Source organism: Gobio gobio (assembly GCF_949357685.1).
Source record: "Gobio gobio genome assembly, chromosome: 8".
Classification (NCBI taxonomy): Eukaryota; Metazoa; Chordata; class Actinopteri; order Cypriniformes; family Gobionidae; genus Gobio; species Gobio gobio.
The window spans coordinates 22495250-22522035 of record NC_137114.1 but is presented as its reverse complement, the minus strand read 5'-3'; the positions used below and the strand labels follow the sequence as shown (position 1 = coordinate 22522035).

Below are 26786 nucleotides of genomic sequence, written 5' to 3'. Positions count from 1 at the left end.
ATGTCACTTTGGAAAGAAAAACTGTACCTATAGACTGAATACATAATACACATGACGTCACCATTTTCACAAATTCGTAGTTTACACAGAGACGATAACAGAATCATGTTCAAAATTTATACTTTTTGTCATTGTCGTGTAAATGAATGATCAAAACACATAAAACATTTTCGTTTTATTAGTTGAAAACAGTGTTGTGTAAGCCCTTTTTTCCTAAAAGTGCATGAAAGTTCTGCAAAACCTTTAGCGTTTCGCAGAAAAAAAGAATATAATGCATTTGGAATGACATGAGGGTAAATAAATGACAGGATTTTTTTTTTTTTTTTTTTTTTCTGTTAAAGGCCTTTTAACAGAAAAACCTTTTCCTTTTCCAAGCCAATGATTTCTTCTCAGACTGATAAAAAATTTACCCTTTGCCTAGTTTCCCTGTTTAACTCCCTGTGATGACATATACATGATGATAACACAGATGTGTGTCAAAGAAGGCTGTTGTTGATGTTGTTATTGTTGTCGGCTTCCGCAGACTCAAGGTTAGAGACTTTTATCCCCATTCTCACATTCAAAGACTTCCTCTTGGGACAAAGCTCCACGCTTTCCAAGAATCCCAAGAGGACTATATGCCATCAGGAAAAACGATTAAGCTCAGAATAAATAATAACATGTTTGATAGTACCTCATCGCTTAAAAAGCTGCATTACATAACACGTGTTCTTATCAGGTTTTTTTTTTTTTTTTTAAATTACTGAAGGTTAGTAAATGCTAAACTAAGCCTCACAAAGCTACATATTAAACTACAGACAAGGTCACACTTAGTAACTAATACATAGGCCTAATCAAGTTCTTAGTAATACAAATTAATGACCTAACATGCAATTACTAGAGTATCTTGCAATTGCACATTTTTATTGCTATTGTAATTGATATTAACATATAAAAATTGACTTATTTTTAAAGGTCATGTTAAAATACTTTCCTCTACACCCAGGCCTATAAGCAGACATGTTTTTTAAAACAGATTTTTGTTGTTGTTTTTTATATAAAGAAATTGATTACATTTACATGTATGCATTTAGAAGACCATATTAAATCATTTTAATTCACAAGTTATAATGTTACAAACAATTTCTATTTCAAATAAATGCTGTTCTTTGGAACTTTCTATTCATCAAAAAAACATCATCGTTTCCACAAATAATAGGAAGCAGCACAAATGTTTTCAACATTGATAATAAGAAATGTTTCTTGAGCACCAAATAAATGAAGCAGCATATTAAATGATTTCTAAAGGATCATGTGACACTGAAGTCTGGAGTAATGATGCCGAAAATTCAGCTTTGATCACAGGAATAAAATAAATTCAGATTTTAAAGATTCAATTTTTAATTGTCATAATATTATTACCGTTTTTACTGTATTTTTGATAACATATATGTAGTCATGGTGAGCAGTAGTGTATAAGTAAGCCATTCTTGGATGATTTCCAAGAAACCAATGGTGTGAGTTTGGGGGTGGGGCTATCTGCTTGTTCGAAAAATGACAGACATGAGGAAACCCTGGCCTGTTTGATGTCTTAAAGAGGGTATATACTGTATGACGGTAGCATATCTCAAAAAAACAAATCAAATATTTATTGAACAAATTAAACATTTAGGGCCTAAATGTAACAGCACAGCCCCTATTCTAGACAAATAATAGGAAATGTAAAGGGGAAAATGTTTTATCAACTCGTAAACCCATGCCGGTCTCAGGGTAGCGCTGGACTAGACTGGCGCGTTCACCTGCCCCACTCTTATTAAACAAGCTCCCCTCTGAGCTCAAATGGCATGTCCGTGTCTCTCCTGCGTCTGTACACCATAGAATCATAAACTCCGGCTGTTACGTCCACATCAGCTTTACTGTGTAGCCTTCCCTAGGGAGAAAAGTGAAATAAACGACAGCTATAAACAAAAGAGAAACAGCAAACTGAAAGAAACTTTTGTAAAAAAAAAAAAAAAAAAACTATTGCACCACTATTCTGCAATACTATAATTCAGAGCTTGTGTATATCTTGTATCATTTGAAATAAAACTGGGAATTCAGATATGAAATGTACAGTTGTAAATTAGCGATCACACATTTGGCATTAAGTGCATCTTTCCAGATAGATTTCCAACTGGCTGTTGGTTCACACCCACCTCATGGTATGTGGAGAATGGTGCGTGTGGATCAGAGAGGGCAGCAGGGGGCAGCAGTGAGTAGCCCTGCAGGTCCTGGTACATCCCCAAGCCTCTCACCTCCTCATAGTCATGAGCGAGAGGGCTTGTGCCGTATCTGCCATCTGGAGGGAAGAAAACTCAGCACATCAATTCTTCATCCGTGGTACCCAAAAACGTTTTAATTGTTAACTAGTCCATAAACAACTGTCACTGGAGGGGTTTGCTCATATTGAATACTCACTTTCCATAAAAACAAAAGAGCTTTTAAAAGCAGAAAACTTAGGTGATGAAATTATCTAAAATGCCTCCCCTCAAACATTATGTTCAGGTTAGTTCAAATCCCTAATTAACCATTAAATGAGTAACATGCTGTTTGTGCAATCCCTTACAAAAATGTACATAGTTATATTATAGTAAAAGTGTAGTAACCATGTGTTTTTTGGCTAATTGATTACTATTTATATAACTACAGTTTTACCACAAATACCATGGTTAAACTATGGTTAGAGTAGTAAAGCCATGGTTTATTTGTGGTTACCATGGTTTAACTATAATAACCATGTTTTTTTTAAAATATTTTTTATTTGTAGTAAAACCATGGTTAATTTCCGTGAGGGATAGGCGTGAATGATACATCAAATCATGTGGCTTGGTGAGGAGAGAGAGTTTTCTAAGTGATTTTGCCTGGCAGATGATAAAATGGGTGAACAAATTCCACAAACTTACATTGAAAGAGCAACCCAAGTCATAAAGTATCTAGGGACACACAAGCTCTCAAAACACCCTAGCAACTGCATAGCGATGAGCAACAAATGTTCAGAACACCCTAGCAACTGCCTAATACTGGGATACAACCACTCAGAACACCCTAACAGCTGTATAGCGATGGGCAACAAAAACACACTCTAGCAACTGCACAACGATGGGCCACAGACACTCAGAACAACCTAGCTACAGCACAGGAATGGGCTACAGACACTCAGAACAACCTAGCAACTGCACTGCGATGAGTTACAAACACTCAGAACACCCTAACAACTGCACAGCGATGGGCTACAGACACTCAGAACAACCTAGCTACTGCACAGCGATGGGCTACAGACACTCAGAACAACCTAGCAACTGCACAGTGATGAGTTACAAACACTCAGAACAACCTAGCAACTGCACAGCGATGGGCTACAGACACTCAGAACAACCTAGCAACTGCACTGCGATGAGTTACAAACACTCAGAACAACCTAGCAACTGCACAGCGATGGGCTACAGACACTCAGAACAACCTAGCAACTGCACAGTGATGAGTTACAAACACTCAGAACAACCTAGCAACTGCACAGCGATGGGCTACAGACACTCAGAACAACCTAGCAACTGCACTGCGATGAGTTACAAACACTCAGAACACCCTAAAAAGTGCACAGCGATGGGCTACAGAAACTCAGAACAACCTAGCAACTGCACAGCAATGAGCTACAGACACTCAGAACAACCTAGCAACTGCACAGCGATAAGTTACAAACACTCAGAACAACCTAGCAACTGCACAGCGATGGGCTACAGACACTCAGAACAACCTAGCAACTGCACAGTGATGAGTTACAAACACTCAGAACAACCTAGCAACTGCACAGCGATGGGCTACAGACACTCAGAACAACCTAACAACTGCACAGTGATGAGTTACAAACACTCAGAACACCCTAGCAACTGCATAGCGATGAGCAACAAATGTTCAGAACACCCTAGCAACTGCCTAATACTGGGATACAACCACTCAGAACACCCTAACAGCTGCATAGCGATGGGCAACAAAAACACACTCTAGCAACTGCACAACGATGGGCTACAGACACTCAGACAAACCTAGCAACTGCACAGGAATGGGCTACAGACACTCAGAACAACCTAGCAACTGCACTGCGATGAGTTACAAACACTCAGAACACCCTAACAACTGCACAGCGATGGGCTACAAACACTCAGAACAACCTAGCAACTGCACAGCGATAAGTTGCAAACACTCAGAACAACATAGCAACTGCACAGCGATGAGTTACAAACACTCAGAACAACTTAGCAACTGCACTGCGATGAGTTACAAACACTCAGAACACCCTAACAACTGCACAGCGATGGGCTACAGAAACTCAGAACAACATAGCAACTGCACAGCGATGGGCTACATACACTCAGAACAACCTAGCAACTGCACAGCGATAAGTTACAAACACTCAGAACAACCAAGCAACTGCACAGCGATGGACTACAGACACTCAGAACAACCTAACAACTACACAGCGATGGGCTACAGATACTCAGAACAACCTAGCAACTGCACAGCGATGGACTACAGACACTCAGAACAACCTAGCAACTGCACAGTGATGAGTTACAAACACTCAGAACAACCTAGCAACTGCACAGCGATGAACTACAGACACTCAGAACAACCTAACAACTGCACAACGATGGGCTAGAGATACTCAGAACAACCTAGCAACTGTACAGCAATGGACTACAGACACTCAGAACAACCTAGCAACTGCACAGTGATGGGCTACAGACACTCAGAACAACCTAGCAACTGCACAGTGATGAGTTACAAACACTCATAACAACCTAACAACTGCACAGCGATGGGCTACAGACACTCAGAACACCCTAACAACTGCACAGCGATGGGCTACAGACACTCAGAACAACCTAGCAACTGCACAGTGATGAGTTAAAAAACACTCAGAACAACCTAGCAACTGCACAGCGATGGGCTACAGACACTCAGAACAACCTAGCAGGTGCACAGTGATGAGTTACAAACACTCAGAACAACCTAGCAACTGCACAGCGATGGGCTACAGACACTCAGAACAACATAGCAACTGCACAGTGATGAGTTACAAACACTCAGAACAACCTAGCGACTGCACAGCGATGGGCTACAGACACTCAGAACAACCTAGCAACTGCACAGTGATGGGCTACAGACACTCAGAACAACCTAGCAAATGCACAGCGATGGACTACAGACACTCAGAACAACCTAGCAACTGCACAGCGATGGGCTACAGACACTCAGAACAACCTAGCACCTGCACAGTGATGCGTTACAAACACTCAGAACAACCTAGCAACTGCACAGCAATGGGCTACAGACACTCAGAGTGATGAGTTACAAACACTCAGAACAACCTAGCAACTGCACAGCGATGGGCTACAGACACTCAGAACTTCCTAGCAACTGCACAGTGATGAGTTACAAACACTCAGAACAACCTAGCGACTGCACAGCGATGGGCTACAGACACTCAGAACAACCTAGCAACTGCAGAGTGATGGGCTACAGACACTCAGAACAACCTAGCAAATGCACAGCGATGGACTACAGACACTCAGAACAACCTAGTAACTGCACAGCGATGGGCTACAGACACTCAGAACAACCTAGCAACTGCACAGTGATGCGTTATAAACACTCAGAACAACCTAGCAACTGCACAGCGATGGGCTACAGACACTCAGAACTTCCTAACAACTGCACAGTGATGAGTTACAAACACTCAGAACAACCTAGCGACTGCACAGCGATGGGCTACAGACACTCAGAACAACCTAGCAACTGCACAGTGATGCGTTATAAACACTCAGAACAACCTAGCAACTGCACAGCGATGGGCTACAGACACTCAGAACTTCCTAGCAACTGCACAGTGATGAGTTACAAACACTCAGAACAACCTAGCGACTGCACAGCGATGGGCTACAGACACTCAGAACAACCTAGCAACTGCACAGTGATGGGCTACAGACACTCAGAACAACCTAGCAAATGCACAGCGATGGACTACAGACACTCAGAACAACCTAGTAACTGCACAGCGATGGGCTACAGACACTCAGAACAACCTAGCAACTGCACAGTGATGCGTTATAAACACTCAGAACAACCTAGCAACTGCACAGCGATGGGCTACAGACACTCAGAGTGATGAGTTACAAACATTCAGAACAACCTAGCAACTGCACAGCGATGGGCTACAGACACTCAGAACAACCTAGCAACTGCACAGTGATGCGTTATAAACACTCAGAACAACCTAGCAACTGCACAGCGATGGGCTACAGACACTCAGAACTTCCTAGCAACTGCACAGTGATGAGTTACAAACACTCAGAACAACCTAGCGACTGCACAGCGATGGGCTACAGACACTCAGAACAACCTAGCAACTGCACAGTGATGCGTTATAAACACTCAGAACAACCTAGCAACTGCACAGCGATGGGCTACAGACACTCAGAACTTCCTAGCAACTGCACAGTGATGAGTTACAAACACTCAGAACAACCTAGCGACTGCACAGCGATGGGCTACAGACACTCAGAACAACCTAGCAACTGCACAGTGATGGGCTACAGACACTCAGAACAACCTAGCAAATGCACAGCGATGGACTACAGACACTCAGAACAACCTAGTAACTGCACAGCGATGGGCTACAGACACTCAGAACAACCTAGCAACTGCACAGTGATGCGTTATAAACACTCAGAACAACCTAGCAACTGCACAGCGATGGGCTACAGACACTCAGAGTGATGAGTTACAAACATTCAGAACAACCTAGCAACTGCACAGCGATGGGCTACAGACACTCAGAACACCCTAACAACTGCACAGCGATGGGCTACAGACACTCAGAACAACCAAGCGACTGCACAGCGATGGGCTACAGACACTCAGAACAACCTAGCAACTGCACAGCGATGGGCTACAGACACTCAGAACAACCTAGCAACTGCACAGCGATGGGCTACAGACACTCAGAACTTCCTAGCAACTCCACAGTGATGAGTTACAAACACTCAGAACAACCTAGCGACTGCACAGCGATGGGCTACAGACACTCAGAACAACATAGCAAATGCACAGCGATGGACTACAGACACTCAGAACAACCTAGCAACTGCACAGCGATGGGCTACAGACACTCAGAACAACCTAGCAACTGCACAGTGATGAGATACAAACACTCAGAACAACCTAAAAACTGCACAGCGATGGGCTACAGACACTCAGAACAACCTAGCAACTGCACAGTGATGAGATACAAACACTCAGAACAACCTAACAAGTGCACAGCGATGGGCTACAGACACTCAGAACAACCTAGCAACTGCATAGCGATGAGCAACAAATGTTCAGAACACCCTAGCAACTGCCTAATACTGGGATACAACCACTCAGAACACCCTAACAGCTGCATAGCGATGGGCTACAGATACTCAGAACACCCTAACAACTACAGAGCGATGGGCTACAGACACTCAGAACAACCTAGCAACTGCACAGCGATGGGCTTCAGACACTCAGAACAACCTAGCAACTGCACAGCGATGAGTTACAAACACTCAGAACAACCTAGCAACTGCACAGCGATGGGCTTCAGACACTCAGAACAACCTAGCAACTGCACAGCGATGTGCTAAAAATATTAGAACATTAGCAGTCACACAGCAACACCCTGGCAACCATCTACAACACCATTGTGGCAGTGACTTTAGAAGTACAAATCTGTAGTTTGTTCAGGGGATTTTTGTTAAATAGGCAGGAAGTTATTTAGGAAAGGGATCAGGACATGACAAAGGCAAGATTTGAACCTGAAAAAAAATATCAAAAGTTAAGCTTTAAAATCCCTATAAAGTGTCTCACCATGATCCTCTGGGCCTTCTGGGTGGGTATACAGCGCAGGACTGTAGTAATAATGAGAACTCTGCTGCTATTGAGATGTTGGAAAGGGGAAAAGAAGGGACATATTCATAGCAATAAATATTGTTTGTGAATTCAGGTGGGATCTTTTTCATTACAAGGCAGCAAACATTTCTTTCATGTATTTTTAACTGAACTTTTTGCTAGAACAGCCCTTTCCATTGGAAAGCCTGAACAAACCGTGTGATTGTCCATTGATATACCTGTCCGTAGCTCTCATAGACGGTGCTGTCAGGCTCGGAGCTGCTGTCGATGAGGAGAGTTCGCTGTGCCGAGGCGTTGATAAGCTCTCTGCTCGCATAGCGTGTTGAGCACCTCGACATGGACCTGCAGAAACAGAGAAACTTCACATTCACAAATCACAACAAAATCGCAACTGTAAATTCGAAAATGGTGTGTGTGTGTGAGCGCATATGTTTGCATATATATATATATATATATATATATATATATATATATATATATATATATATATATATATATATATATATATATATATATATATATATATATATATATATATATAGGGCTGTCAAGCGATTGCAATTTTTAATCAAATTACGCGATGTGGCGATTAATTCATCTAATTAATCGCACATCAAATGTGGCTGAGAAATGACTCCCAAAAGGTAATTTAAAGTGACTATTGTGTTAAAAGCTTCAGAAATACAACCCCAAATCAGAAAAAGTTGGGACAGTATGGAAAACGCAAAAAAAAATAAAAAAGAAGTGATTTCTAAATTTACTTTGACTTGTATTTTATTGCAGACAATATGAACACAAAATATTTCATGTTTTGTCAGGTCAACTTCATGTAATTTGTAAATATGGATCCTTTCCTGTCATTCAGACCTGCAACACATTTCAAAAAAAGTTGGGACAGGAGCAATTTAGGGCTAGTAATGAGGTAAAATGGTTAAATAATGATGTGATTTGAAACAGGTGATGTCAACAGGTGATTGTAATTATGATTTGGTACAAAAGCAGCATCCAAGAAAGGTCTAATCCTTTAGGAGCAAAGATGGGCCGAGGATCGCCAGTTTGCCAACAAATACGTGAGAAAATTATTGAAATGTTTAAAAACAATGTTCCTCAAAGAAAGATATGAAGAGATTTGGATATTTCACATTCAACAGTGCATAACATAATTAAAAGATTCAAGGAATCTGGAGGAACTTCAGTGCGTAAAGGACAAGGGCGCAAGCCTAAGCTGAACAACCGTGATCTCCGATCCCTCAGGCGGCACTGCATCAAGAATAGTCATTCATCTATAAGCGATATCACCACATGGGCTCAGGACTACTTTGGGAAACCTTTGTCAAGTACCACAATACGTAGTTACATCCACAAATGATAGTTAAAACTGTACTGTGCCAAAAGGAAGCCCTATGTTAACAGTATCCAGAAGCGCCGTCAACTTCTCTGGGCTCGGAGGCATCTGGGATGGACCATCACACAGTGGAAACGTGAACTGTGGTCAGATGAATCAGTATTTGAGGTATTTTTTGGGAGGAATGGACGCCATGTGCTCCGGACCAAAGAAGAAAAGGATCATCCAGACTGTTACCAGCAACAAGTCCAAAAGCCAGGGTCTGTCATGGTATGGGGTTGTCTCAGTGCCCTTGGCAAAGGTAACTTGCACTTCTGTGAAGGCACCATTAATGCTGAAAAGTACATAGAGATTTTGGAGCATAATATGCTGCCTTCAAGAAGACATCTTTTCCAGGGACGTCCATGCATATTTCAACAAGACAATGCAAAACCACATTCTGCACACATTACAAAGTCCTGGCTGTGGAGGAAGAGGGTACGGGTACTTGACTGGCCTGCCTGCAGTCCCGACCTGTCTCCAATAGAGAATGTGTGGCGCATTTTGAAGCGCAAACTGCGACAACGAAGACACCGTACTGTTGCCCACCTTAAGACTTGTTTGCAGGAAGAATGGGACAAAATTACACCTGAAACACTTCATCACTTGGTGTCTTCAGTCCCTAAATGTCTTTTAAGTGTTGTGAAAAGGAATGGCAACATTACAAAGTGGTAAATGCTTTACTGTCCCAACTTTTTTTGAAATGTGTTGCTGGTCTGAATGACAGGAAAGGATGCATATTTACAAATGACATGAAGTTGACCAGACAAAACATGTTCATATTGTCTGCAATGAAATACAAGTCAAAGTAAATTTAGAAATCACTTCTTTTTTTTTTTTTTGCGTTTTCCATACTGTCCCAACTTTTTCCTATTTGGGGTTGTAAATATTTTTGGGTGAACTATACCTTTAATGTTTGTTTTTATTAATAGGCTATGCAAATATGAATTATAGAGTATTATTATACTCTAAATATGAAACTAAAACACATGATTGAGGAATTGATGAATGTTGATGATTTGCCTTGGATATGAGTGAGTGAGAGTGAGTCTGCAGTGTATTCGCGCATAGCGCAGACTTGAACAATCGTGCTCTGACCCAGACCACAACAAACATGCCCAGTGTAAAAACGCCCTAGACTAAAACTCAAACAACTTTTGCCTCATATCTTCAATTTTAGGCTAATTCTAACTGCATTCTATAGGCTTCATCAAGAAGTGAGTTGTTGCCCTTAATCATCTTCTTCATCAATCAACTGAAATGTCAATTACCTAAGTTGGTCTGAACGCAAGTGTGTTAAATGCGTTAAAAATACGTTGTTATTTTACCTTAACAAATTAATCTAATTAACGCGTTAAATTGACAATATATACTGTATATACACCGATCAGGCATAACATTATGACGGGTGAAGTGAATAACACTGATTATCTCACATGTTAGTGGGTGGGATATATTAGACAGCAAGTGAACATTCTGTTCCCCTTCGAGGGAACTCGCACTGCTTCGTCGTGTGGCAACAATCTGGGAATGCCCACAGCGTTGCGCGTCTGAAGTATGAATGAAATCAAGCCAATCTGATTGGTGGTGCGTCATGACGTAGTAGATGACGGCATACCCAGAAGATACAAAGGGATGCTGATGCATACACACTTCAGCTTTTGCTCTTCAGCTGAGCGCTCTGTGTTTGTCAGTCTTATTTGGTGTTGTTTGTCTACCAACGTTGTTTCACAAGCATTTTATCAGGGCTCACGAACTCCGTGGCTGGTCCCGTGCCTGTTGAGGCAGCACGGTTGATCATTCATGGGACTCGCAGATGGGCTGTCAAGGGAACCTGAGAGTGCTGAGGCATCTTCTCCTTCCCTGTTTGACAGTTCGATTGTTCTCCTTCCCCGTGTGTAAGCCCGCGCTGCGGCTTCTTCCCCCGGGGTGGAGGACCCGATGCGTGAGCTATCTGATTCTGAGGAATTAGATGGGCTCCGTATCGAGGCTCGCCATTTCCTAGTGCAAGATTCAATCTTGCGTTGCCGGAAAAAACGAAAAAAGGCAGTGCGTAGGTTCGGGTCTGCTAGTAAAGTGATACAACGTGACACGGTGAAAATGCATGTGATACTGTTGGGTGCGAGGCATGCGGTCAGCGCCTTTCGGGTGTTTCAGCCTTGCGCCTGTTTGGCTTTTTTCTTGAGGGATGAAAGCCAATTGTGTTATTACGGCTCGAGCCACGTTGCTGAGGCAACGTGTGGTTTACGAGTCCGTATGAATACAATAAAACAGTATCGTCTGATGATTATGGCTGCATTTAATTCTGAGGAGTTAAATAAAATATGATCTGACTTTGAGGAGTTAGATATTCAGCCAACATTCAGACCATGTTTCACCGTATTGTGGCTGCATTTAATTCCGAGGAATTAAATTAAAATATTATCTGACGTTGAGGAGTTAGATGTATTTTTTACTCAGCCTATCATTCAGACCAGGTTGCACGGGTTGGGTGATTATGATGGCATTTAATTCTGAGGAATTGAGTGTCATGTTATCTGACTTTGATAAGTTAGATACTTTAATCGGTCTGTCACCCAAGCGTGTTTGACTTGTCTGGATATTCATCCAAGAGGGAGCCCTCCGGAAGTTGATGTCATTCTCGCCGCCTTGTGGCCTGCGGGACACATCAGTTTCAGGCAACTGCTAATCGCAGTGTCCGCCCTACTGTTGTGGCCCTGTCGAGCTGCTCCCTTAGATGAGGCCCCTGCTAGCCAGCCCCCTCTCCCGGGTAGGAGCGATCGAGGTCGCCTCCCCTGTGGAGTTTTTGGGAATCGATGCTTTGTTCCTGCCGTCTAGTACGCTTCGGGCCACATCGTTTCCCTGCGCATGCACGCTGCACCAGCTGCCTCTAGCAAGACTTGCGGCGGTCCAGCAAACGCGTACGCACACCGGAAATCTTCCTCGATTTCGCCCTGCCGGTTAGCCGCTTCAGGGGGTCGGGGAGGAGGCTCGGTTGACACCCGAGGCCGGGCTCAAGAGGCTGGTTCCCTTAGCAGATTATCTCGGCGCATGATTATGCCTCCGAATATATCTGCATGGGCCCTGCGTACTATAGAACAGGGTTACAGGCCTCAGTTCAGTCCCTTCCCCCGAAGTTCAACGGGGTGGTCTGGACTGTGGTTGGCCCGGAGCAGGTGCGGGTTATGGAACAGGAGGTACACTCCCTGTTGGTTAAGGAGGCTTTTGAACGTATTCCTCTGCCAGACAGGGAGTCCGGGTTCTACAACCGGTACTTCATAGTTCCTTAGAAGGATGGCAAGTTGCGTCCAACTTTAGATCGGAAGTACTTGGATCGTTCTCTGAGGAGATTCAGATTCAAGATGCTTGAGCATTTCCTTGTCGTGATTCAGATCCAGTCAGAGGACTGGCCTGTCACGGTGGATCTAAAGAGGACGCATACTTCCATGTATCCATCCTTCTGTGTCACGGGGGAATTCCTGAGGTTCGCTTTCAGGGGCAAAGCGAATCATTATCGGGTTCCTCTATACGGCCTGGCTTTTTTCCCCGCAAGCAGCAGCAGTTCGGCATTGAGATGTCGTTCTTAGCTGCTCTCAGTGCTTGGGGTTGAGACTCTACACGCAGTAGCGTGTTGACGCCTTCTCAGAGAACCGTGTTTCTGGGAGCCGTATGGGATTCTCTACGTTGAGGGCACGATTGTCCCCCGCGCGTATCGAGTCCATACGGGCGATGGTCTCCAAAATGAAGCTAGGCCGCAGCATCACTGTGTAGCAGTTTAGGACTGCTGGGACTTAAGGCAGCTGCGTCCAACAGAATATCTCTTGGCCTGCTGCGCGAGACCCCTACAGTGGTGGCTGGGAAACAGGGGGTTTTCCTCGAGGGGAAAACCATTCTGTATGATCAGGGTAATGCGCAAATGCCTTCGTTCCCTCGTCATATGGAAAAGACCTTGGTTCCTGTCCCGGGGGCCAGTGCTGGGAGCATCATGTTGCCGGGAAACCGTTTCAACTGATGCCTCCCTCACTGGCTGGGACGTGGTCATGGACGGCCGCTTTGCGAGAGGTCTGTGGGAGACCCGGCATTCTTCCTGGCACATCAACTGCCAGGAAATGCTGGCGATCTACAAGGCTCTGAGGAGCTTTCTCCCGGACCTCCGCGGCCACCATGTTCTGATACGATCCGACATCATGTCGGCTGTGTCGTATCTAAACCACCAGGGGGACCTGAGGTCGCACCCTCTTTACAGACTGGTGCACCAGGTTCTCCTGTGGTCCCAGAGGAGGTTGTCGTCCCTCACATCCCCGGGGACCAAAACCTGGGGGTAGATATCCTGTCGAGGCAGGGGCTGAGGCCCGGGGTGTGGCGACCCCACCCAGAGGTGGTGGAGGCCATGTGCTTGAGGTTGGCCCGGTGGAAGTGGATCTATAGCGTCTCGAGAGACGTCCCACTGCCCACAGTGGTTCTCCCTCAGTCATCCAGCCCCACTGGTGCCATGGCTCAGACGTGGCCGAGGCTGCGTCTGTACGTTTTTCCCCGATCACTCTGCTCCCGGGAGTTCTGGAGCTTGTCTGCCTGGAGGGCGTCAGCCTTCTCTTAGTAGTACCCCGGTGGCCGACTCGAGTATGGTTCAATCGACCTGCTGAGGAGGGACCTGCTATCTCAGGCCAGGGGCACAATATTCTACCTCCAGCCAGAGGTGTGGAATCTCTGGGTCTGGCCCCTGAGGGGTCCCAGTACCTAGGAGAGGGCCTGTCGGCGGGTGTCGTGGAGACCTTGCTCAGTTCCAGAGCTCCCTCAACCAGGAGGTTGTACAGCCTTAAGTGGAATGTGTTCTCTACTTGGTGTAGAGAGTGTGAGGTGGACCCAGTTAACTGCCCAGTGGCTTCAGTGCTGGAGTTCCTCCAAGATCGCTTCTCCGCCGGTCTTACCCCATCCACCCTGAAGGTGTTGTGGCTGCCCTTGGGGCTTTCCATGCACCTGTAGGTGATGGACCCTTGGGGAAGCACCATCTGGTTGTACAGTTCCTCCATGGGGCTCGGAGGATGACCTGCGGCTCGCTCCAGAGTCCCAACCTGGGACCTGGCGGTGGTACTTGAAGGGTTGGCTGAGGCCCCCTTCAAGCCACTGGAGTTGGCTGAGCCGAAGAACCTGACCCTTAGGGTGGCCTTTCTCCTCGCTATTACCTCTCTTAGGAGAGTAGGGGATCTCCAGGCCTTGGCTGTCACGCCAACTTGCCTGGAGGTTGCCCCTGGCGGAGTTAAAGCCATCTTACACCCTAGACCGGGCTATGTACCCAAGGTGCCATCTCAGGTGGCACGGTCTAGGTTCTTCAGGCTTTCCATCCTCCTCCCCACTCCTCGTTGGCCCTCCTTTCTGGCGCCTCGCTTCATGAGGTTTGCGAGACGGCCGGGTGGGCCACCCCGCACACCTTCATAAGATTTACAGTCTGCATCTCCCAATGCAAGTGTGCCTGGGTTCCAGCTTCACACTAGGACGGGTGTGATTTCGGTGTGGCCTAGTGGGTATTAACCTCTTAACAAGCGCCCCATTTTTGAGAATTCTTTGAAAACGATATACCCAAATGAAAATGTCTGCAGCTCTTAAACCCTATGGTCTATATTCATAAACCTGGTCTTATTTTAAACTAGACACTTGAAATATTGCTACCCAAGAGTCATAATAACTCAAAGTAATATGGGAACAGAGTAATATACATGTAAATATACATGTAAGTGACTCACGTTTTTTGTTTTCACTTAGGGAAAAAAATATTATAATTTAATGTTAAGAGCCTGAAAATAACTTAAATATAAAACTGAATGTCTAATCATGTCATGATTCAAATATGAGGATGATTCTCTCAGTAATGTAGCTTCTGTGAGCTTTTATGTCAAGAAAAGTCTAGGCGTCATTTCAAAAAGGCCATTTATTTCAGAACATTTGCTATTGTAAAGAGTAGTTTTTCATTCAAATAAATCTGCAATAAACTGCAATATACTACTAATTATAATGGATAAACAGTTACTGAAAAACTAAAGCAACTATTTACAGAGATTACAAAGTGTAAAAAACTCATTTAGCTGATGGGAAGCGTCAGTGAGAGACTGCGCGCTCCACTGCAGTTGCGCCATGGAGAACGCGCAGCCAGCGCACAAACAGTATTCACCAAAGCCTACTTACGCAAACTGCGCAAGATAATGCCTTTTGATTGGTTACTAAGTCCATCAATCAAACCTTTGTTGGAAAGGCATTGGCTGGGCACCGAGTGCCTTTATCCAACGAAAACCATGGGCGCAATGATTGACAGCTCACCAAGCCTGTAAGGCACTTCCTCTATATGATGCATCCCAGAAGAGGCTCTGATTGAAGGAGAGAGACGAGGGTTGAACCATTGCACGTTGGAGAAACTATTCTAGCAGGGGGAGTTTGCCAGACACGGAATAGAATCGATATTTCATTGAAAATGGACATGATTGATCACGCTAACTCAAAACTCTCTTGCAAACAACGGAGGATTTTTAGTTTTTTCCCTATTTTTTCGTTGTTTTGGATTAAAAAGTGGGATGCATTTTGAAGAATGGACTCTTACACAGAGATGTATGCGGGTGTTTATTGGATTCGTCCGATCTGATCTGAACGACAGGAGATGAAAGATGAGTAACGCTGATATTATGCTAATGTTTACATGGACGGTCCTTTAGCGTTTCATTTAACCCTTTCCTCTCTGGTGTATTTATTGCAAAAACAAGTTCAGAACATGAATCTTGAGTGTTTTAGCTTTCAAATGATGCATAGTTTGTGATAGTTGATTGAATATTTTGTATAAAACAAAAGTAAATAAAAGTACACACCCCCCCACTTCCGTCAACCCCCCCGCCCACGAACCGGTGCGGGTTAAGAAGTTAACGTTCCCAGAGTGTTTTCACTCGACGACGCAGTGCGAGTTCCCTTCGTCTCGCATTACGACTGTAACCCTTGTTCCCCGAGAAGGGAACGAGACACTGCGTCTCGTCGCCACACCTATCACGGGCAGAGCGCTCGCTTCATCGCAAGTGCTGTTGTGTGTATGCATCAGCGTCCCTTTGTATCTTCCAGGTATGCCGTCATCTACTACGTCATGACGCACCACCAATCAGATTGGCTTGATTTCATTCATACGTCAGACGCGCACCGCTGTGGGCGTTCCCAGAGTGTTGTCACTCGACTACGCAGTGTCTCGTTCCCTTCTCGGGGAACAAGGGTTACAGTCATAACCCGAGACGTTCTCAAAGTTGATGTGTTGGAAGCCAAATTGTGATGGCTAGATGACTGGGTCAGAACTAGAGGTCTTCACGGAGCCCCCGAGACCCGCGGACCCGTACGGGTTCGGGTCTATATTTTAAATGATCAGCCGGGTCCGGGTCGGGTCCCAATCTATTACTACGGGTCCCGGGTCTGTTTAACATTTGTGTGTAATACCCGAGTCGTTCCGGACTTGGAGAACACCTGCCCGTGATCAGAGTCAGTCAGTACTGCTTGTGTGTTTTTTGTAACTTGCAACTTGTAAAATTAGGATAAGAAAAGTGTGAGCCGGGAAATAAAGTTTAAAAAAAGAAAGAAGAAAAACACGAGCGATCTCTCTCTCTTGCTCGCTCGCCTCGCACTCGCTCTCTCTCTCAAGCACGCGCGCGCTCACGCTCGCTCTCTCTGCAAGTGCACGGTAATAATAATGGATACCTTCATGAGTGAGCGAAAAAAGCTAAAAAACAACAAATATAAAGAAGTTAAACCCACGGGCACCTCTTCTGTCTGGGCATCCTTCATGCATATTGTGGACAAACATGAGAAAAAAGTAAGTGCTGTCAAGTTTATTAGCCTACATGTAACGCACTGTTGAAGTTTGATTTGAACCTATATTTAAATAATATATTTCAAATCAGCAACAAAATCTCAGATGAATTGTCACAAATGTTTTCTATGATGCTCAAATTGCATGAAAAAGCTCATATTTCAGGTTGCTCCAGCTAACGCGCATGTGCGGTCTCAAGCGCGTGTCATGTTTCTATGGCAACCCGAGCTTCCGCTGTGAGTGTGACTGACTTTAATAATAATATGAATGAACCGTCTTGTTTAATCTTAAAGTTTTGGTGAACAGACTCGGCTCACAGATATGATAGCAAATAAATAATGCTGACGTCAGCGGCCAAATGCAAAGGCGAAATGCAACTCTGCAAAGACGCATTTGTCATCCGTCACCGTGACATAAAGTGGACTTTTAAAGCTGAAATGATGAGTGAATTAAGCATGCTTGGAAAAACAAGAGAGGAATAACATGTATTTAACTTTTTGGCAAGGATGTAAGGCATCACAATCAAGTAACATTACAAGGAAGGGAGACGACGACTATAGGTAAGACAAAAAGTTATTTGTTTCGCAACTTGTTTATTGACTTGTTAATATCAATCAGGTCCAGTCGGGTCTGTGTTTTCGCGCCAGTTTCTATTCCAGCTTTTAAATAATAGACGGGTCCAGGTCGGTTCCGGGTACTAAATTTTTGGCATTGCTCGGATCTGCACGGGTCCGGGTCCAGCTTTTGAAATAATAGACGGATCCGGGTCGGTTCCATTTAGCACATTACGGGTCTCTTCGGGTTCGGGTATGAATTTTTGGACCTGTGAAGACCTCTAGTCAGAACATCTCCAAAACTGCAGCTCTTGTGGGGTGCCCTCAAATTGCTCAAGAAGTTAACAAGCGAGAACCAGCATCTGACACCTTTCTATCAGAACCAGCATTAGCTTCTTGAGGAATTTGAGCTCCAGTAGCTCGTCTGTTTGATCGAACCACACAGGCCAGCCTTTGCTCCCCACGTGCATCAATGAGCCTTGGCCACCTATTACCATGTCGCCGGTTCACCACTGTTCCTTCCTTGGACCACTTTTGATATATACTGACCACTGCAGACCGGGAACACCCCACAAGAGCTGCAGTTTTGGAAATGCTCTGACCCAGTCGTCTGGCCATCACAATTTGGTCCTTGTCAAACTCGCTCAAATCCTTACACTTGCCAATTTTTCCTGCTTCTAACATATTAACTTTAAGGACAAAATGTTCATTCGCTGCCTAATATATCCCACCCATACTAACCCATACTAGGTGCCCTGTTATTCACTTCACCTGTCATAATGTTATGCCTGATCGGTGCATATGCACACACACAAACATATTCCATATAAAAATATTAAAATTATGGATGCAGTGACATTTCGGCCACCAAAAATGCCATTTTCCGTTCTTGTCCGAAAGAGAAAAATGTCTCGGGTTACTTGAATTAACCCTGTTCCCTGAACAAGTGTGAACGATACTGCATCATGCGCATTGGGAAAGAGACGTCTGGACATTTTGTGTATGTGTGGGGTGACAAGACTAGGCCGAATGGAAGAACCCGTTATTCATAAGCTTCACTCCCGAAAGCAAACCTCAGGAACTTCCTGTGTTGTGGTAGAGTTTCTTTATGAAAATATGTGTCCTTGAGATCAACTGTGACAGACCAATCTTTGTGTTGGATCTGAGACACAATCATCTTGATTGTTAGCATCTTGAACTCTGTCAGAATGCTACATATGGCAATATTACCTGTTAAGTTATAAAAACACCATCTCTGTGTTTCTTTACAACATTTCAAATCCCTTAGTTCTCGTCATCTCTGAAAATCCAAGCCAATGATGGTTCTTGTTTTATTACAATCTCTGTCGGCGTTCTCTTTTTGCCAGTAGACTCTCTTCGGAGTTTGTTTAAAACGGGTGATTCCCCGGAGGTTCAAGATTTACCTGCTCCTTGTCAACCATTCTCGCTTGTTGTGGTAACTAACCTCTGCACACTCCCACATGCCTCAAAGTAGCCAGAGCAACTCTCTATATACGGATATGATGAGACACGCACAGACGAGTGACATAAGTATGCAATTTTGTGCGAAAAGCATCCTGACAGGACTAAAATATAAAGACTTATAATAGGTATACCATAGTGAATCGGGGTAAGACAAAAACAAGTTTTGGAAGAAAAATTGATGGTGTGTATAGTCTCATTATTTAAATGTAGTTAATTTTGAACAAAAAAAAGTTACATGCACTTCAGGTAAGTGAATTTTCCTATTGAATATTCAACTAAAACTTTTGTCTATTCTGCCTTTTTTCTAGCTCATGACTCTGTCACCTGTAGGCTGGTGAAATAAAAACGAAAAGTACTTCTCTGGAGTCTATTTATGGAGATGCAAGCTAAGCAGCATTTCTTTACACCTTCTTGAGGGCTTCTATGGCCACTGAAAGCTGAAAGGATCATCCAGACAGGCAGAAGTTGCTCTGAATGCCTTCGAGCCATCACAGCATGCTGTTCTTGCTTGTTAGTGCGGCTTTCTAAGACACACATCACCATTACTATTGCTCATATTAAGGCGTAGGGGTTTGTTCACACTCCTAATCCCAGGTAACAACATCAAGCATCAAAGCAACAAGTTTTGCGGTCACATGTTCATCAGAAACCAGTCCGTCTATTATTTTTTCAGGGTGAAGACACCTCAGGGTCAGGACTGAGTGGGCATATACTTGCAATAGTACAGCTTTGCAAGAACAGCTTTGATTCAGAGCGCTAACATGACTGACCTCTGCTCCTCGCTTTTCGTCTCCTGTGAAATGCTCCTGGTGTCCTCTGGAGGCAAAAAAAAACAAAAGAGAGTGTGGTGTTAGAGGGCAAAGGTCACAGGAAGGAGAGCATGACATAAATGAAAGGAAAGCCCAAAAAAAACAGAAAGACAGAACACAAGATAGTTTGTGTATGGAACATTCATCATAAGGCATTTCAATTATTGGTTCCTCCCTACAAATTGTGTTGTGACAGTAGCTTTAATAAACTGATAAAAAGGGCCGTCCAAATTGAAAGCGAGAAGAGAGGACGACAGGTTCATGAATAGAGAGGAAAGGAAAAAAAATCGGGAGCGAGAGATGAGAGGGGAGAGACAAGACACCTGACAGTTTGAAGGAAGGGGCGAGGCGAAAAAAAGACAGATGGGGTGAGTGAGAGAGAGAATGACGGAGGACGAAAGGGAAAGGGGCGAGATAAGGGGAGAGACGAAGGGAGGAAGTGACAGCTGCCGTGGAAAGGAGAGATGGCGGGATGATGCAGATGGCTGAGGAGGCAGCGAGCGAGATAAGAGAAAGAGAGAGAGATGGATTTAAAAGTGAGAAGTCATATTAGGATTCAGACAGTTCATCTCTTTTGCGCTGCGTGCTGTCGCTGAGAGTCGACCAGTCTAGGACACGCTGTCTAACAGTGCAAAGTAGAAACGGTGACACACTGAGGAGTTTCGCTGTCGGTTACCTTTCAGGCTCCGCCTTCTTTTTTTCCATCTAGCGAATAGAAAGCAGCTCAATGAATTTAACAGGAGGCCGCCCACAACCAGGATCACCACTGCATAGACAGGAAGACCACGACCTGTTGAGGAACAAGTGTTAATAAAAAATAAAAAATAAAAAAAAATACACAGTTTGTATTTTATTAAAGGGATATACAGTCAGTGGCCCCAAAAAGTATCTGGCCACTAAAGACAAGTGACTTTTCAAGCTAAACATTTTACAAAAAAAGTTGTTTGGTATAGTATTAGGACTCTTTCTGGTTGTTTTTAATCACACAATCTCTACAGAAGAAATAACTTATTACTTATTATTATTATTTATTTATTTTTGCTAACTTCTGACAAATTAAAACCTGTCTGGACAGGAATGTCGGTAAGTGCAGAGTATTATTTTTATATAATACAATTAAATAATAAAAAAAAAAAAAAAAAATATATATATATATATATATATATATATATATATATATATATATATATATATATATATATATATATATATATATATATATATATATATATATATATATATATATATATATATATAATTATTTAAAATAATAATATTATTTCATTTCATATTTTCTGTTTTCATTTTAGTAATTTTTTTTGTCTATAATAGTTTTTATTTATTTATCAAGTTTGAGTTATTTTAGTCCTTCATCTTAATTCAGTTGATCTTTATTTTATTTCAAATAATGCATTTTTTTATGGTTTTAGTTTTTGTTACCGATAATAAAACCTTACAAAAATGAATGCATCTACTAAAAATCCCCCAGACGCCAGTTGCTTAAAGGTGTTTGTAAAAATAGCTCAGAAATGTGTTAGCTTGACTTGGTTAGAGAATCTTTTCTTGGCTACTTTGGTAGATATTTTGTCAAGCAATGCAATGACATTTTAAAGAACGACTATTAAAATACTTTTTGGGCGCAAGTTACGTATATTAATGGCAGCTGTGCCATATATGTTCATGAAGTTGAAAGATGTCATGGGTTGAATTTGCACAAATGCATCACTGTCTTGTTGGATTTGCTATACTATACGTCACTGTTTTGTAGAAGAGACCGTACGGATTTGACACGCTCGAGTCATGAAAATACCAATGCCGTGTGTGCTAGTTTATTCACGTAAACGAGAGACATTGATGAATCTCTCCCTAAAAAAAATAATTCCCTTACACAGTGTATCATTCCCAAATCAAACTGATGACATAGGAACAATCCCAGGAAATTGAAAACCCTAATGAATCTTTTCTACACAAACCCAATCAAAATGCAAAACAGTATCTGGCGGACATCGAATTTGCCGCAAACTAATGTCAGTTTATTCCGTATCCCGAATCAAGGGTCAATAACTGCCACTGTGTCCCATTAAACAGCACCAAAGCGTTCAGCCTGAGCAAAACTGCACCAAACTGCAGAAAACATTGAGCCCTAAGGCTTTATGAAAGCACATGAAACAGGCCGGTAAAGGCCATGGAAACTGAAGTACGAGCTGAGAAATTGATCTGAATTCTGGGGTGTCAGGCCTTTCCTACATTTGATAAATAGCAGCTGCAGTGAGCCGGAGGAGGAAATGCAGCACCTGCAAGAGCTGAGCCCTGGTCTGTTGGGGAGATCCCGCCGTCAGCTTCCTCCTCATCTGAGAGTGAGACAGAGACAAGGTAAATCACTTAATGCAGAGGTTACAGAGTGCAGTCACTTTGTTCCGCTCTGACCATGAGGCTAAGATCAGACAATCTAAAACAAATATTGATTCAAGCAGTTTTCTTGTTTGCAATGTATTTGAAAACACATTGTATTATGTAGCACCTACAACACAAGCACTGTGTATAGTCGGCATTAGAGTCCATTAGAGTGGACGGCAAGTACAAAGTGGAAAATAATGAATTCCACTGAAGGCACAGAGGTACCAATGTGTAAAATCAAAGATTATAGACTTAGTCTAGCCTGAAAAGCCCCACTGTGATATGTAAAGACTTGTGTCAGAGTAAATGGCATATTTAATTTGACACAAACGAAACGAGGCACTTGAATGGACTGTACTCTCACACCCTTGTTTTCATTTGCATTTAATCACATATGGCTTAAAGTGAGTTTGGAAATAAGGTGATTGATCGCAGAAAGCAGTACATATGCCTACGAAATCGCCTCATGCTTTTTAGTAGTCTAGTTATTGCTGAATGCTTCTCAAGCAACAGCATACGGAAATTGAGGATTTGTTTGTTTATTGGAGTTTTAGAGAGAACTGTACAGATTAACCTGTTCTACAAGTTGTTATTCTTCCTTAAAGGAATGGTTTAAAAACATGCTTTGGAAATTTCCATGCAATAACAGTGAATGGGGACTGAAGCGTTGACTTTTCAAACTAAATTTACATATAATGCATATTCAAATGTAAAGAAACACTTTATTAACATTCAGAAGTTTGGGATAAAGAAGGAATTATATATAGTTTTCTTCAGCAATAATGAAGGTAAATGCATAATGTTGCAAAACATGTCTATTTCAAAATTCTTTTGAACCTTCTATTCATAAAATCAGTCTAGAAAAAAGCACCATACAACATTGAAACATTGATGATAATGTAATTGTAATTGAAATTGTAATTATGCTGAAAATGTACATAAATTACATTTTAAAATATATTCAAATATAAAAGTTATTTTAAATTGTAATAATATTTCACAATATTACTGTTTACTGTATTTTTGATCAAATAAATGCAGCCTTGGTGAGCAAAAGAGACTTTAATTTCATTTGCATTTTGTCATTTTCATGTTTGATGCAATTTAAGCCATTTTTCCACCGCAGGAACTTTCCCCAGGAACTAGGAACTTTGGGGTGGTACTTGCTGTGTTTCGACTGCAGGAACCAGGGTCTAAATGAAGTTCCGGGTAAATATTTCCCCCTCCAAACGACCCTGCTCGCGAGGTAGTACTTTTTCAAAGTTCGGGAACTTTTGGGGGTGGGACTTGGGCGCTGAAAATGCTGATTGGTTGACTCCACGCAGCATTTTATTTCAACCGGCATATTTAAAAGTCTTTCGCGAGGTTCGTTCCACGTTCAGCAAATATCAGCCTTGCTCTTTCTGTCCGATGGCGTGCGTTGTCACAGCAATCGCACGGTCAATGTCCGTAACAGCTGATAATAACATACGTTTTCTAATTTTAAATCTAGCTTTACGAGCTTTCAGAATACGCTTTAGTATCAGTGCTCGTCTCTTTTCCGCAGTTTTGTTAATTACCTCTTTAGTAAAACAATACATAACTAGCAAAAGCAGCGCTGCTTGCATCTCCTCCATATTTGTTATTGCTGCAGACAGTATCGCAACAAAAATGATTACTGTGCGTCGCTGACTGGGAGGAACAGTCCCACGTCTCTAGACTAATTTGCCTAATCTTCCCGGTACTTTAGACCGCAGTGGAAACGCATACAGTAGCAGGTCTAGGGGAAAAAAAGTTCCTGTAAAAAAAGTTCCTGGTACAAATTGTTCAGAGTAATTTCGGTGGATATGGGGTTTATTGCATTACTTAGTTACTTTTTAAGAAAGGTAATGTGTTATGTTACTTTTGCGTTACTTTTTCTCACGTGAGCTGGGCTTGTTTGATTAGTTTTTTTAATAGCAAAAAATGTTTTATTTTTGGGTAAATGTAAAAGCTCTTTCACACCAAAATTGAAATAATAAGGCTGAAATAAATGCAAATGCACGCGTGTACAGTAGAGGGCGCAGCTCAAACAAACCTTTCAACTGTGCTGCCATTCTGGATAGCAGAAGTAGGATGCAGGAAAAGAAGGTTTAAAGGATTATTTCACTTCAAAATGAAAATTTCCTGATATTTTACTCACCCCAATCTCATCCAAGATGTTCATGTCTTTCTTTCTTCAGTCGAAATATTAAGAAAAATTTAGTTTTTTGAGGAAAACATTCCAGGATTTTTCTCCACATTATAGACTTCAATGGCAACCAAAAAGTTAAAGGTCCAAATCAATGCAGTTTCAAAGGGCTTCAAGGGGCTTCAGAGGATCTGCACGATCCCAGACAAGGAATAGAGTTTTATCTAGGGAAACAATCGGCCATAAAAAAAAGAAAAAAACCTTTTCACCTAAATTGCTCATCTTGCTCTGCGGCTCGGATTGCGTAATCACGTCGTAAATGTCACGCTAGACGTAGGCAGAAGTACCGCCCCCGTGTTCACAAAGCACACATGCGAAGACTAATACAAACGTCCTTTAGCAAAAAAAGGTAAAACAATGATGTCAGACGATTTTGAAGTTGAAGATGGAGTGTTTTTAGTAAAAAAGGGCGTTTGTATTTGTCCTCGCACGTTCTCTTGGGGCGGTACTTCTGCCTATGTCTAGCGTGACCTTTCCGGTGTGATTATGCAATCTGTGGCAAGCCGCAGAGCAACGCAAGATGAGCAATCTAGGTTAAAAAGTATATTATTATTTTATTTTTTTTGACCGATGGTTTCGCTAGATAAGACCCTATTCCTCGTCTGGGACAGAAAAGTGACCAATCCTGAGTGCCGATGTCACTATGCAGTCTACCAGCACATTGTGCTGAGAATTCCGGGTTTGTAATGGTGCCGTGGCGAAACTACGCTCAAGCAGAAATATAACTGAAACCGTTCCTTGCTGTTAGGCCCGATGGTGGAAAAGTGGAGATATTTTAGCAAAAAAAAAACGTTTTTGGTCTGTTCTTCACAGAAAGCTATAGCCTTTTTTCGGTCTTAACAGCCACTGGTCACTGTATGGTTTTGTTGTATATAAAACAGCAGCTTGGACATTCTTAAAATATCTCCTTTTGTGCTCCTTGAAAGAGAGAAAAATATGGGTTTGCTATGAAAAGTGTGAGTAAAAAAAAAAGACAGAATTTCCCTTTAAATAGCTCATAATTATTAAATAACTAAGCTTTGTCAGTTCTACTGTCAGTGAACTCTGTGGCAGAGCCATGTTGTGTTTTCTGTACTTCCGTCAGCTGCCTGCGCTCATGACTAATTTGTTTTGCAAATCAAATGCTATGACATTACAATTGCAGAATTCATTATGTTTGCCGAGGGAATGTGGCTTATCATCATTTATCATACATCACACGGTTTTGTTTTCTGTCTCTCTCCCTCTATCGCTCGATTTTTCTCCCTCTCCCTCGCACACTGGGCAAAATACAGACTGAAATATGCATTCAGAAAACACACTGGTGCACTGATTGGTGTAGACGTTCAGTCATTCGGCTTATTTGCATGAGACTCAGCCGTGATCTTTGCCTTACAAATGAGATGTGATTGGTCAGATTGATGAATGGCTCATCAAATCAAGGGGAAGTAAAGCCTGTACCTAAACCTACAAGAAAACCCACCGTGGTCAGAACCCAAATGACAAATAAATTTGTTTATGTGTCAGGAAAGTTTTATTAGACAGACTGAATTTACCGGCAGTGGTGACAGTCAGTACTTTGTTGTTGTCTGCATAGCTGCTCTCTCCCATTGTATTGAGAGCGTTGACCGAAAAGTTGTACGCAGTGGAAGGATTAAGGCCCGTGACAGTATACACAGTAGCTGTCGGAGGAAACACGTCCACATACATGAAACTTGCTGATCCCGCCCACTGGTACCTGTCAATAAAACAGATGCTAATGTTTATATACTTGCATATGTTTCTTTCTTTATTATTTATTTACATCTATTTCTAAATTAAACGTATGTTTTCCTTTAATTGTTCTGTTCTTAAATGACACCTGCCCAAAAGTCTGAGACCACTTATAGAAAAGCTTTTGTTTTCTACTTTTTCTCTTTTTTTATGACCAAATTTATTATCACACAGACATCTAAGTGAAATAAGTAAATAAACTTCAAAATGTATATACTTCAAACTATTTATTTCAATTTATGTCCTTCATTATTATGTATTTTCATACGTAACTTATTTTTTATTCCTATTAATTTATGTTCTTAAATTATTTTATATTCCACTTTCATACAATGGGGTCCCCATACAGATGAAATTGTTTCTATTTTTATTTTTAATACATATGAATAAATGTATCAATTAATATGTCATTATTCAT

The 26786-nt window shown here is 42.4% G+C and overlaps 1 protein-coding gene across 1 annotated transcript in view; it reads right to left on the bottom strand.

The window, feature by feature from the left end:
- Positions 1-1614: 1614 nt before the first annotated feature.
- Positions 1615-26786, bottom strand: part of nphs1 (NPHS1 adhesion molecule, nephrin) — a gene marked incomplete at its 5' end in the record, with an annotated part of 142577 nt that continues 117405 nt past the window's right edge. Inside the window, 7 exons of the mRNA XM_079823686.1 lie at positions 1615-1909; positions 2175-2317; positions 7909-7972; positions 8169-8292; positions 19972-20017; positions 20687-20800; positions 26152-26333. Of these exons, the coding sequence (XP_079679812.1) occupies positions 1793-1909; positions 2175-2317; positions 7909-7972; positions 8169-8292; positions 19972-20017; positions 20687-20800; positions 26152-26333 (790 nt within the window). The 3' untranslated portion in view covers positions 1615-1792. The remainder of the gene's footprint in view (positions 1910-2174; positions 2318-7908; positions 7973-8168; positions 8293-19971; positions 20018-20686; positions 20801-26151; positions 26334-26786) is intronic.